Genomic DNA, 14890 nt, shown 5'->3' on the forward strand with positions numbered 1-14890 from the left:
GTTCCCAGAATTCAGTCCTCTCAGTCATGGAGAAGCAGCTAACACACTGGAGGAGTCGTAATTCAGGATTTTGAAATCTCACCCAAGACATAACATGTTCAGAAAAGAAATTCATAAACAATTTATGCCACTTCTGATCAAAACAAGTGCTCTCATTCAGGTAAGGAATTTTCTCTTCTCTTCACACAATCCTGGTTCAACCACTCAGAAGATACCAGTGCTAGATTCACAGCATTTATCTAAATGATGCCTGGTCTCAGACATGCATTTCTGAGAAATCTCACAGCCAAGGCAGGCCAGTAAGCTCATCTGAGGCTGACACTCAAAACTTGGGATAATCAGTACACAGCCCAGGGATGGAACAGTCTTAGAAGCACCGCCAGCTCCTGTAAGTAAGCAGGTGACACATATCCATTCTGTCCATCTCAAGCAGTTCTGTAGCAGTTGATAGACTGGCTACAAGACAAAAATATCTTTACTTTTAGAGGGGGAGGTTGAAGAATGGGTCAGAATGCTAAGTTCTTTCTGAAGGATGAACTATGTAAAATTAAAAGGCAGCTTCAACATCATTGTCAGCTTCTCCAGAGATGAGGTGAGCTGGTGAAATGGTGAGAAGCACTAGCAGCTCACACCACACAGTCCATGCTGCTCACCAGCATTGTGGTACTCCCACTCTGACTGCTTAATGCATCTGTGACAACTTGTGCTGCTGATTCCAGCCAACACAGACATTGCTGATGGGCAGAGATGGAGATCTGTGCCACTGCTGCAGCCTCCTTCCAAACCACACAGATTCACAGCTGAAGCTTAATCAAAGTTCCTGGATCCCCTATCAGTGATGAATATTCCTTCCAATTCTCTCCAGTTTCCTGGGAAAGTGAAAAACTCTGGCTGACAATCACTAGGGCGTTTTGATCATCTTTTGACAGAACTATAGCAGTGTACTGTAGCTGGCTGTAAAGTCTACTGCACAAAAGAAAATATAACCAGAACAAGAAGCTTCACTGCATCTCCTTAGCAACTCAAATGGGGATGCCAGACCTGAGCCCTACTCTTTACTCTGGCTTCCACAGCATCTGAGAGGAAGTTCCAGGCTTTGGCCCTCATCTTTGACACTAGACGCTCACTGCTGTGATACAATGGGAAAGAATGTCAACACCAGGGGCTGGAGGATGTAGTTTTATTCCTCTGACTGAAGGGAGTACTACGTGGAAAACAATATCTTCTGGTCTGAGGCTATGAAGGTGTCTCTTCTAGGAACAAAGAGCTATGTTCAACCTACTCATCTCCCCACCCACATGTAATTACATTTCTGTGATATGGCCTTCCTTATCAGGAATAGCTAGCAACACATCTGCTCGAAGATGAAATACCTTTCTTCTCTGTAATTTTCTCAAGGTGCACTGTAACCTCTTTGTTCAAAGTAAACACTCCACTGCACATGCTTTTTCTTTAGGGAGGCTAAAACTAAAGAAAAGAACTGACAACTGCTAATCACCGTACTTAATGTTGCACAAAGGATGGTGGCATAAACTATGCACTAAGATGTTTTTATGGGGTCCACAGACAATGGAGTATATTGCCTTTAGCAGCAATAGTTCTTTCTGCAGAATAGAGAAAAATGAGATGGGATGAGGGAGGGACAGTGAGAGAGTGAAAGGGAAATTGCATTCTGGCTCCAGCCAAGTGATGTGGCTTCCCACATGACTGACCTCTCCTGTACAACATGGGATGACAGTATTGTTTTCCATAAGTACCTCATCTCCACCAGGACCTGCTCCAACTCCTACTGCTTGTTCTTGTCTGTTGTGCTATTAGTGCTCACCAAACCCTGACTTCATCAGGGGCAAGAGCCATCTAGCATGTGCATTTATATTTTTTGACCACTACTTATCAGCCACTTGAATGACTAATACTTACTATCTTATCCACTCAGTCTTGTTTTCATCTAGAATAGGCTACAAAACAAGGATTAGCAAAGAGGAGAAAGGAAACTGCATCCCACCTTAGTGGCAACTGTGTCCCGTGAGAATTAGTTATAGCAACAGCAGAGTTTTGCAGGTGCAAGCCCACAGAATAACTTCACAGCCACAACAGAATGAGAGGAACAGGGAAGAAAAAAGGCACAATTCCTAGGGCATGTGCAGGAAGATTGCAGGTGAAAGGCTACAGGTGAAAGACAACCTGCAGAATGGCAAATGGCAGGCCCATAGCAAGAGTAAGATTCAGGCACTTAAATCACAGAGCAAAATTAAAACATTTTGGGACAGCACTCTCATTCTGCAGTGACAACCTAGAACAAGAACTGACAAATGGCTGCATTAACTTCTTATGCCTCTGAAAGAGTAATCATCCTTTTTGCTAGCTGAGGATGAAAAAAAGCATACTACTTCTCCATCATAATAAAGAATACATCTTTTATCTTGCAGAGCCATTCCTGGCATTCTGCTCTGCAAGGCTCTTGTTTTGGCCAACAAGCTGTCTCCTGGGAAGGACCATAATGTGGTTTTAAGAAATTTACATTGAAAATACACACCCTTTACCACTCTCACACAGGTATTTAGGTACCTGAGACAGGTACCCGAAACACAGGTATTTGTATGCAAATTTGGAGTGTTGTCACACCACTGGCCTTTTTGTTTGGTAAAAGTTTTGATCCTCTGACTTGATTTGAGAGAGCAAACAGGGTTTCATCTACACTCAGGTTGTGTTCAGAAGTTATTATAATGGACTAATATATGGCTGATGCATATCAGCAGTATTTTACACACATGAGCACCATTTGCCAGACTTTAGTGTATTCTAAGAATTTCGACAGAAAACATCTAGAAGAGCCACAAATGTTTCTTGACCTATGGCATAGACTGACTGCTTACCACTTATAAAACACCTTCTGCCTCTGTGTTAGATTTTTGCTAACACATTATAAACAGAACCTTAATAAAAAGCCCAGATAAAGCTTATTAGGCATTTGTGTTTGGGGTTGAGATTGCAACAACAGTGGAACAATGAATAAAAATTATCTGCAGGATCGACGTTTTTAACTCCCCCTCAGAGAATTTATCAAAACTAATACCTTTAGAAGTAAGTAATAATATAAAATTACAATTTCTGGAATTAGACATGCCAAATCACTTATCATTTTAAGTAATTACTATCAACTGCAATTTGAAAAGATCAGGCTGACATAAAGAAGTGAAATTATTGATAAGCTAACAATTTAATTTTCCTTCATGGCTGTAAATCACGAAATACTTAGAAAACCAATTAGTTTCATCATGATGGGTTCTAGTTAAAGCTGGCAACAATGAATGCAGCACGTGAGAAATGGAGAAAGATGAAGAATGACATTCACTCAATAGAGGCCTTTAGGCCAGCAGGGAAATGCTTTGAGGAACCAGAATGGGCATTTGCTTTGCAGCACAGCACCTCATGGAAACCATGTGCTTGGGCTCAAAGGAAATAAATCTTAGCAGAAAGGAATGCCTGTGGAATAGGAACTAGGAAAAAAACCTTAAAGTATTTCAGGCATGAACATACAGGAACAAATTATTTTTATGTTTTCAGATTACTGTGCCCAGGTAATGTAAAACCTGTGGGAGAGATCAACACAACTAAATTCTGGGAAATGATGAGGCAATGCCACCGATTTATGACAGGATTGTCTGGGGAAGACTGGTCTACAAAGATTACATACTGAGATTGCTCAGGTGGTTTCCACTTACCTGTCTTCCCTCCATAGCTCCTCGCATTTCCTTGAAAGTCGAGCTAAACTCGCCAATGAAGTCATGCTTTCCATTGGAATCCCAGTCCCAAACTATGCACTGGGGAGACAAAGAGGAACAGAACAAATGAGCACATTTTCCTTCAGACAGAAAAGAGATTTTATTGAAAAACACTGCAGGAGAAAATATGATGTACACTGGGTGGAGTGTTTTATCTAAAACAAAATCACAAGACATATTAAAACCCTATTCTTGATCTAATCAAAATAAAACGGCAAGTGGAATCTCAACACAGCTTGCTGCTGATAGTTCTGTGTTATGGAGTTAGCCTAATGAAGCATGTATTTCAGAAACAAAGGATTTCTTGTCTGCATCATTTTTCTAGGTGTGAAAATACAGGATTATGTGTATTTGCATATTCATGGTCAAATGGTGTCCCAGCTTACCTTGTTGATGTGCTGTACAAACACAAATAAATATTCAAAACCCTGTTTGCCTTGGGCAAACATTACTTTTCTCATTTTTACAGTCAGTGAAGGTGAGACAATAGTTATAGACATCATTTTTTGAAATGGCTTTGAAATTACACACATCAGTGTTTGGCGCCCATATCTTGGCTGTTTCCCAGTGTTGCTCAACAGTGACTATACAAACCAAACCTCACTGGTAGTCTTGCCTAAATTCATGCATAAAGATGAATATCTCAATGAGTTTAGCTTTGAGAATTTTATTTTACAGATTTTTCTAAATACAACTCAGCTAGCCGAGACAGAAGCACATAGCAATAACTACATGCTTTGCTAAATTGCAATTTTAAAACTGCTCCAAGGACAACAAAGGGGCTCACAGCTTTAAAGAACAAAATCCCAAATTCAGCCTTATGTTCTCTCTAGATAAAGGTCACATGCACTGACTGAATCAGGAGGCCTTTACTGAAAATGTCCTGCTAAAAAATACCTTTTAGGGCTTTTTTAAAAGCAGAAATGTGTCAAAGCCATCTGCCCTGTCACATGAGGAGCACGCTGTTTTAGCACTATCAGATGGTTCTGAGGGTAACAACGGTGGGTTTTATCTGCCTTCTTTGTCTCAAAGAGGCTCAGTACTTTTGACCCAGCACTGGTGGTCAGACAACACAAGAGGAAGAGCAAGGTTTGCTCCTCAAAGACCCCTCAAGCCAATTGAAGTTAGCTTGGTCCAAAGGGGTACTGAGTTCATTCAGAAGGAAAGTGAAATCATTGGGTGTCCACTGGATTTTGATTTTTAAATATTTTTTTAAAAAAAACCACTTTATTAAAACAGACTTCCCTGTCTACCAGTTATGCTTTCTAACCAGCCCGAATAATCCAGCCAAGGCTGGTAGGTGGACAGTCCCTTTTGAGGGTGTGGGAAAGACTCTAAAAAGCTTGAGATTTGGACCATCCTATCATCTCCTCACCTCCTATTTTAACTGGCTTATTTTTTTCTTTTTTAAATGCTGGAATACCAGACTAGAGGAAGATCTCCAGATATGTGAAAATATTTTACTCTAAGAATTGGAGATACTTCTTTTAGCAGCTTTGACATTTAGAGGGTGGGTAGATGGAAAAAAAGGGAAGTTCCTGCATGTGTTTGTTTATAGGCTAAATTTCATACAAGAGCAATCAAATGAAAGTGGGTTTCTGATTCTGATAGTGGTAAGAGTGCCTGGAAAAAAACTAGACACAGTATTTTCAACACTAACAGTCCCAGAGTATTTGTTTGGATTAAATCTTCCCTAAAAATTACGCACTGTTTCATATCAACAGAAATTTTTAGATAAGCTGGTAACAAGAAATAAGTCCAAGAAAAACTAGTTTAATTTACAAAAAAAAATCCTGAAACTGATTGTTTCATAGACCCATGAAAATTTCATTTTTTCTGTGAAATTTCTTGATAATATAAAAGGCTTATTTTTTATTGAAATTACTTTATAAATATTCAATAAAGAATGGATTTCACAGGTGAAGTATAACTTAAAATTATTTTTTTCTGTAATGGTTGCAAAAGCTATTTAAGATCTTAGAAGTAATACTAAATAAAAAGATTTGTCAAAATGCCATAGTAAATTGCTATAAATGTGCAAAAAGTGTAGTTTTAGTAATGCTGGGACCTTTGAAAACAGTGTTTTTGAAAAAATTACGATTTCACAAAGAAAAGGAAAAAAAAAGAACCCTTATTATGAAATTATCCAACCAGATTTCTTTTTCAGGTTCTGTCTTTAAACTCAATTGTAGCATAAATACAAGAACGAACCCAAGGTTATTAGAATCCTCCAGGAAAAGGTACTTTGAAAAATTTCTATTAGGGTGCTGACTTTTACAGAGAGGGAGAACTCTGAGTGCTTATTTGTGGTTAGAACTTTGAGTGGAGAAGAGCAAACTTAGATTCCATATAAAATGTCCACTCAACAGGGATCCAACTGCTTTTTCTTTCAAGCTGGAGGTCTTCTAACTTTAGTTTTCAGAAAGCCAGATGGTACTTTAATCTTCATATTGGCTTAATGGAAAAGGCAAACAATTACAGTATTATCTCAGTGCCATTTGTTCAATTACAGCTAAGGGAGAAAGGGGATTCCTGCCTGTACATCCATTATGACTTCTTTTTTTTTCCCCCCAAGTTTCACATCTGGCTTTAGAAATTAATTGCTACTGTCTGAAAAACATGTACACAGTAATGATCCTGCATTTCAAATGTATGTGAAAAGCATTTCTGAAACATAGAAATAATGAGGTCCAGACATTTTTATAAAAATCCACTTAGACAAATCAAATAAGCAGGGAAGGATCTTTGCAAATAATCCATAATCCATAATCAGGTAAAGACCACAGATGATAACCAAAGCATTATTTCCCTATGAAATACTTCAAAGGGTTTTTTGGTCTCTCTTCAAATCAAATCCTCCACAACGTAAATCATACTTTACCTGTAGGCAAACCTTAATGTGTTCTTTGGGTCTCTGCTGCTAGAGGTTGCTTAAGTAGATGATTAACAGTATACCTACACCCTATTAAAAGTCTCATTAACTTAAGGAGGCTTTCCATACACTTAGTTTGAATGCTGGGAAATCAATGTTCAGATAACTGGTGAAAGAATTCAGTCTCCTACCTACAGCTTACAAGCTCAAATACAGAGAATAAAAACCTCTGCTAATGCTGCATGGTGATGGAATAGCACTGACCGGAATTATGAAGAACATCTTTCCAGTCAGTGTATTCCATCATCCTGCCTGATCCTATCTTCCTCCTCAAAATACCCACTGAATGCAGGGAGAGGGAACCCTATGCTATCCTTAATAGAGCTAAGCAATAGACTGAGTTAAAATGACATCAGAGGATCCCTGCTGGGTATCCACATCTTCATTCCTTCAGCTTTTCTCTTAAATAGTGCAAAATGAAAGATTTCTGTCCAGGCTGAAATTGGACCCTTCACTGGAGGAAGGTCCATTTTAAAAAGAAAAAGATATCTCAGGGGGATGCTGACGGAAATTTTCCCTGGTTTAATTTCACATTTTTTACCAAGATTAGATTTTGCCAATACTCTCGCTACAAAGGGCATTCAAGAAAGATTGCATTGGCACTGGAGCTCCAACAGCAGAGGATTCTCTGGCTGATTTTCCTAATGCTTCCCAGTAGATGACAGCTAGAATAATTCCTGCTACCTTTGCATGAGCAAGAACTCACTTGCATGATTTTTGATTTTATTGAGACTTTTCCCAAGTGTTGATACTACAGCCAACAAAATGCCAGTACAATTGTCGTAAAATAATTCTTCCCATAGTCATCATCCCAGCTAGCTTTAACTACAAGAACTAAGTAAGAGAAAAGTCTGGCTACAGTAAGCATGTGCTTGTGTGTCTGCAGAAACTGAGGTTATTTTCCTCATACAGCTTCTGAGAAATGCTTAAAGTGATTTGTCCCCATTGGATTTTCACAATGAGAGAACTATTACATACAGCACCTTTGCGTGGAGAAAGGCAATGGAGAAATGTGGAATTCAACGGTGCAATTTATGAACAAGCCCCAGACATGCTCTGAAGGTTAGTTTCTAAAAGACTGGCAGTGAGTCTCCTGACTAAATCCTAGCAGGAGGCAGCTGACAGCCAGACTGTGGAAATGTACTTGAAAATAATCCATTCAAGTTTCCCTCAGCTAGCCAGACACTTCAGATTATAGCATGCACAAAGCCAGTAAAAAAACCTGAAAATTTTCCATCTTGCCAGCTTGAGTTTCTCCAGCTCTGTGTGTATGTTCAAAGTCCAACTATGAAATGTTAGCGCGGCTTGTGCTGGTACTGCCTTGCCGCTTAGCTGGAGAGGAAGAGTGTTAGACAGCCCTCCTGACAAGCTAAGAGCTTACTTCACTTAAAACACTTGGATAACTTGTGACCGAAAGATACTGGCTTGGGTGGGAGAGAAAACCAAATCCTTGGCCCACTCTCCAGCTGCTCCATGCCAGCAGAAGTGTCAGACAGACAGAAAGGCAGCAGCCTCCAGCAGTCACAGTCAAGTCCCTTGAATAGGAGGCTCCCTACCCTGATCTGGCTCTGATCTAGTTCATCTGTTGCATCAAAAAGGAGACTTTTCGCTGTGTTTTTACTTCAGTATGTGTCCCCTGACCCTCAGTAAGGGGTGGAAGGGATACCTTTCAAGGAAGAAAACTCTCTTTGTCTATTAATTGCCTGTTGTGCCTAGCTACATGTTAGGGTAACAGTTTAGCCACAAAGCGGCTAAAATTCTGAACAGAAACTGCCTTGGATGGCTCTTCCTTGCATTTTTGTGAAACAAGGTGTGTTGTGGCTGGGCAAGAAGGAGAATGCTCGCTGTTGGATTTGAATGGAATGACTTACAGCCCAGTCAGCCCTAAATTTTTTACCAATTAACTCTAAACTAAAATAACACCGCAGTAATTTTTATAGGTAGAGTTTATATGACACTATGTTCCAAAGAAATGAGGTCTTAAGATAACATCAGTGACCTGCTCTACTTCTTGTAGCCTTCTGAACTGCAGGAGGTATGTGGTGGCAAAAGGCTAAAAGCAACTACTTTGGTTCATCCTCTAGTATGAGTGAAAACTTAAAAAAACCAATCCTAACCAAACAGAAACCCAAACACACAAAAAAAACACCCCCCCAAAATGCCCAACCTGCCACCCCACACCCCCCTCCTCCCCTCAAACCCCTCACCAGACAGAGAAGGTGAAAAAAAACTCAGAAAAAAATTTGATTATCAAAATGATCTTTCTGGAACAGTTTGTCTCCAATTAGGGTTATCAGTACTTAATAGTGAAGCAAATATCCTACTGTACCTCCCTAAATTATCCATACCCGACTTGGAAAACTTTAAAAAATGTCTTTTTTGTAGGAATACCTTTATCCACTACTTACCCAGTCTCCCCACCTGGGTATCAGAAGAACTATGTAAAACCTTCAGCATAAAAGAAAACACTTCAAGTTATCCTGTTTGTCTAGTTGTGATGTTCCAAAGCCAAATTCTGCATTATAAATGTCACAGTACAGAAATTTGTTTTTTTCTGATGTATGTGAAATAACCCACTCTTTTCTCCATCCAGGTTGGTCATCACAGTTTTATCTTATCAGTAGTTGGGCTTCTCCAGAAAGTGAAAATAAACTTTTAAAGTCTCATTTACAATTTCCTCTGAAGTTGGCTTCCAGTGAGAATAGAGTGAAGCAACTGAAATGAACCAATGTTTCTTGCGAGTCTCTCACTGGCTGAAATAAAACCTGCTTCAGAGAACTGTAGATAAAATATTTTAATTTTTTCTTCTCAGAGAGATTAGCTCAATTCTTCAAACTAAAGTACTCAAAACCCCCTGAACTAATGGAGGAAAAAAAGTTCATATATTATGCTGCTAGAATACAGAATTCCGTTTAGCTGAAGTAGAAGCAAATTTCCAAGTCTTCTTCTTGACTACAGAGCCCCATTTTTTTTGAAAACCACATCTTCTCTTCTTCTGAGCCAGAATGAACTGACACCAGTTCAGTCCACCAGCACAGCTGAGTTTGCTCCTTAATCATTAGGTGAAACACTGGCTCCATTGCAGGCAATGACACTTTTCATATCATCTTCAACAAGTGCCAAGATTTCATTAACACCTTTGTGCCTCCTGTACATAGATGGTGGCAATTGAGATGTTAAAAGTTTACAGTGTTTATATAGTGCTCTACTGGAGTCAGGTCCTTTGCCTGTTAGACAAGGACACTTGAGACACAAACTCATTGATAGCTTCTTTTTGGTCAATGGCAAGAGATCCTGCACTGCCTTTGACATGCTGCAGTAATTATAGCAGCCAAGACAGACCCAAAGCACAAAGAAAATAATCTGCTTATGTATATAAACACATGGGAAGTTTGATTTTAAAATTATTTGCCTGGAGAGAAGAGTGAAGGGAAGGAGAATTCTTATTTTTCTACGAAACGAGGCAGGTACTCTGACTCAAAATCCAAGTCAGTGAGTCATTTTTGTTGACAGCTGTGATATGACACCTGCCTGAGTCTATTTCTGTTCTTGAAAAGTAAAACCAGAGACCATTTACAGAACCACTTTCACTGAACCAGCCTCTCTACACCAGCACTAGAGGTTTAAGTACATCAGCAGTGGCTCAGCAATGACAGGAATCCTCACAGTTGGATATTGCCCTTTCTTGACAGCTCACAGCACGTAAGGATCATCAGGGTCATTTCCAAACCAATTACTTAAAACCACAGCTTGTTGATTACCCTTATTTGTATTACAAGGGTGCCTAGGAGCCTCAAATACAGATCTTTCAGTGCTGACTAATGAAGCCCACAGATATTTCTCTGAAACAGAAATATGCTACAATAAGTTAAATTATGTGAGGGAGAAGGTATAACTGGATTTTCAGTGACTCTTTAGGTTTTTCATGGTGAAAACAAACAAGCTTCTACTTAACAGTCACAGTTAGGTTTATGCAACAACATCCTCAGTATATTTACAAGCAATCATACAGTAGTTAACAGGTTCAGCATGGACACAAATGCATGCACACTTCCATTTCTGCAGATAAGACCTACATACAGATCTGTGTAATTGTATTACTCTTTCTTTATATTCAAGAATTCCATGTTAATAACAGTTTTTTGAGAATGTCCATCCAAAAACACCCCTAGCAAGTGATTATGCAACACAGAAATTGGGCAAGTTTTTTAGTATCCTGCTTCTGGTCATGAAGACTTAATTGTCCAACAATTGTGAACATGCTGGAGCACTTTTTAAGTAAGTATAAAATGGTGACTTTCCATGTCAATCAACCAGATTTAAGTTTTTGAGACTGTCTTTGGCCACGTAGTCCAAAACATCATGCGCAACATTTTTTTCAGTTATGATAAACAAATAGCAAAAAGTAGCAAGAGCAAAAAACTTCTGCAAATACTCCCCTGAGGCTCCTGTTGTGAGATTATCAACATGCCTCCTGCAGTTTTCTCCATGAATATCCCTTCTTCTAGCTTGCAATCTGTTCTGTCCTTATGCAAAAGAATATTTCTAAACTTTTGTGAGAGATGATAAACTAGCATACTGACTCAGCAGTGCCTCCTCCCATTAGATGTATTTGAGATTTCTGCTCATCAAAGCTACAAACAATTAATTCCCTACATAGCAAAAAAGGGCATTTACTCATTGGCAGCCCTCTCTGGGTTACCTTTTGGAGAAGCTGAAAGCACAGCAGTGAAATTCACCATAATTCATATCTGCATATCTAAAAGCTCTCAGACAGAACAAAATTCTATCCAGTTTCCACTATCTACTTTCAGCTCCTAAAAAAAGCTTGTTAGCTTTATCTTGCCCTCTGAAAAGCAGCAGATAAAAATCAGCCATTGCCTTGTATATCAAGCAGGAAAGGAAGATGGTGATACTTGGCACAAAGAGTACAAAATGCTCTTCCACACCAGAGCAGCATCAACCTGTCCCCAAACACCAGTTGTAATAACGATGAGTGTTTACAGAAAGTAACTGATTACAGTGTTTGTTCTGTTGTCAGTCAGTGGGGGACTTAATGACACATCTCTTGGATATCATTACAAAAGAATGTTTAAACATTCAGGCAAACAGGTTTAATGGCCCAGAACTGGCCACACTATTCAGTGGATGATAACACAGTGGAGGTGGGTCTTCCAGTTATGGGTGGGTTCTAAAATGAAGACCATTAGAGATTTCAAACATAGAAAGTTTTTAGTATAAAGTGGAGAAGAAATCAATTGAGAAACATGAAGCAATTCTAAATGTTTATTAAAATAATATTCTAAACCATGTTTCCTATTGAAAACCAAGAGATATAGTTAGAGACAGAGCACAGGTCATTATAACAGAAATGGGTAAAAAAACCTGAGGGATCAATGTTAAAGGTTAAACCTAAGCTTAATTTAAGGGTAAAGGTCTGAGTATAAAGTTCACAGTTCCTTATCTCATAGTCACATATTTGATTTTTTAAATCCTTGTGAAATTACTAATGAATACTTTGCACTTCTTTTAGCAGTCATCTCCAAGTGTAAAGAGCCTCATTTCTGAGCTGGGTTTCTTTTTTTCATTTGATTTATTTCCTTTTTTTTTTTTTTATTGTCTGTGCTTCAGCTAGTGCTTTCACACAGATGCACTGATGCTCCAAGGTGAGTCCTCCATACAACACCTCGCAATTAGTGCACAGAACACACAGTTAGAAACAAATCCACCAGGCCTTTTCAGCACTGTTTTAGTTTTCTGTCCAGAGTTTTATTTTATTTCCTATGCTGTGTTTAGTGTTAAATTCATCTCCCTGCACTGAAACAATCTCCATGAAGAATCTAAATATCTGCAAAGCCACAAGCACCCAAAGCAATGTATTATCAAAGATTTCCAGTAAAGAGTTAAATTAAGATCATGACATGGTGTCTGGATCTTCCAAAAACATCATGTATCAGCTAAAGAGAAGATATTTTCCTGTTTCTTGGAAGCTTGTGAACCTGCCAAAACTGTAAAATGGCAACAGTTGACAAATGCAGTATTTTTTATGTCACTGCTCACGTTTTTGTGGGATTTTTGTACACAAAAATTTAATAAGCTGGTTTCCTGTTTTGTTCTTGTACTGAGTAGAAAATAACATTTTAACAGAGTACATTAGAATGCCTATTTAAATTTACGCAGACTTCCTTTCCTGTTTGTATTTCCCTTGCATCCATTCAAGTATTTAATAAGTGTTCTCCATAACTACGAGTTCTTAGTAGCTGCTCTATATTTTCCAGGTTTATCTCTTTCCAAAACAATGGATGTGACACTTGGTACAAGCAAGCAAGTTGTATGGGGGGGTGGGAACGTGAGGGTGAGCATCCTGGGAAAACTGGCACAGGAGAAGCATTTGCTCTTGCATTTGTCTATCAGGTTTGTTTCCAACATCTCAGGGAGAAACAGGCTGAAAACCTGAAGTGCTCAGCATCCTGGTTACCCTACATGATTGGCAAACCTGAGGGTGTGGCCATATATGAACACAGCAGCCTCTTCTGTAAGATCATGGTATAAGGATAGAGGCATGGAAGGAAAGGAGAAAAACAGTGGCAGAAAATTTGCTGTGGAAAATAGAACCACTGAGGTTTCCACATGGGTGAAGTGATCTAGAAATCAGATGAAAGCTTAAGCCTAATGAGGTAATTGAGCGCTTTGCTGTAGCATCTAGGGAGGCCAGATTCTTCCCCTATGAAGAAGATGAGGCACTGTGAAATATACATATATACTATAATGTAATATATTATAATTCTATATTAATGAAAGAATATAGAATTATTTTATCAAATATGATATATAGAGAATATTATAGATATTATACCTATACATCTAATATATATAATATATAAATGTATATGTACATATACATGTATATATGCATAAAACATACATATTCTATAATACACATTATAGAATATATAGGCATTCCAAATCAACAATTAAAATAGTACTTTAATCTTGCCTTGTATGAGTCCTTGCTTTTTATGAGTTCCTGCTTTTTATCAAGGAAACATGATGTTTAAACACTGACTCATAAGGAAACTCAGCTACATACATTGGAACTAAAAGAAGGAATCTGACAGCTTTCTGTAGAGCGTAACAATATTACTAAGACACAAATAGTCTGCTGCACGCAGAGTGCCCCAGAAAGTAGTTGCTCTAAATCACTATTGTGATTTTCTTCTGCCCAATATACAAAGCAAAGCATGCACAAACAGTAATTAATTTGATTAATTTTTTCTCCCTTCCTCTTCTGAAACGTCTAAAAACAGATTATGATTTTTTGGTGAAATTATATCTTTATTTGGAAGAGTTTCTATGCTTATCCTGTTTCTAACTCAAGAGCAATATGTTCCGACTTAGGCAAAGGTTTGAAGTTTGGTATTAAACAACCTCAAAAAAGTTCTGACATTTTCACAACACAGCAAAATGAAGAGCCCGAAATGCCCAGAATCATTGATGAGAAGCCCAACATCGAAATTTTCAGGAAGGAAATACTCATTCAAATTCTATTTCTTCGCATGTTTTCCAGTGACAATAAGAGGTGATGTTGTTTAATTTTAGGTTTATTTTTGGGTTTTCTCTTTTTCCATTGCATTATCAGATTTCTAACAGCTATGTGGCAGTTTTGAAAATAAACCTGTATCTAACCACCTTTCATTCCTTCAAAATAAGCAAAGAAAGTGACACATGGCTATCATCAGTGGCATTTGAATAAGGTGGCAGAGATATACCTTCATCCTAGTCCAAAAAGATAGGATTTTGGCAAAAGATACCAGTGAAGTCAGACATTCACTTTACTTGGGTGAATCCTTAGGTAACAGGGTTACAGGGTGGGCTCTCCCGCTCAGGGAAAACCCTCTATGTAGAGGATGGGATCGAAGCTCGCTGCAAAAATTTTCTACTGCAACTCCAAGTGCTGCTGCTGCATCTGTGATGTGCCAGAATACTTTTTTCAAAGGACAAGAGAGCTGACCCTGTTTCCTGGCCTGATTCCAGCAGAAGCAATTAAATTTCTGCCATCTCAACAACCCCTGCAGTTCAGGCTGGCACAGAGTTATTTGCTGCTTCCTGCCCCAAGGTGTTGCCAAGCACTGATGCCAGCTCCTGAGTCAATTCTGCTAAGGGCTGCCCAGCA

The 14890-nt window shown here is 38.7% G+C and overlaps 1 protein-coding gene across 2 annotated transcripts in view; it reads right to left on the bottom strand.

Annotated features, from left to right (window-relative positions):
- The window catches only part of CPNE4 (copine 4), a 228355-nt gene that overhangs the window by 50301 nt on the left and 163164 nt on the right, over positions 1–14890 (bottom strand). For both annotated transcript variants that reach the window (XM_059847547.1, XM_059847539.1), the window contains exon 8: positions 3726–3824. In XM_059847547.1, coding sequence (XP_059703530.1) covers positions 3726–3824 — 99 coding nt within the window. The remainder of the gene's footprint in view (positions 1–3725; positions 3825–14890) is intronic.

The sequence above is a fragment of the Haemorhous mexicanus genome, chromosome 1, assembly GCF_027477595.1.
Source record: "Haemorhous mexicanus isolate bHaeMex1 chromosome 1, bHaeMex1.pri, whole genome shotgun sequence".
NCBI lineage: Eukaryota > Metazoa > Chordata > Aves > Passeriformes > Fringillidae > Haemorhous > Haemorhous mexicanus.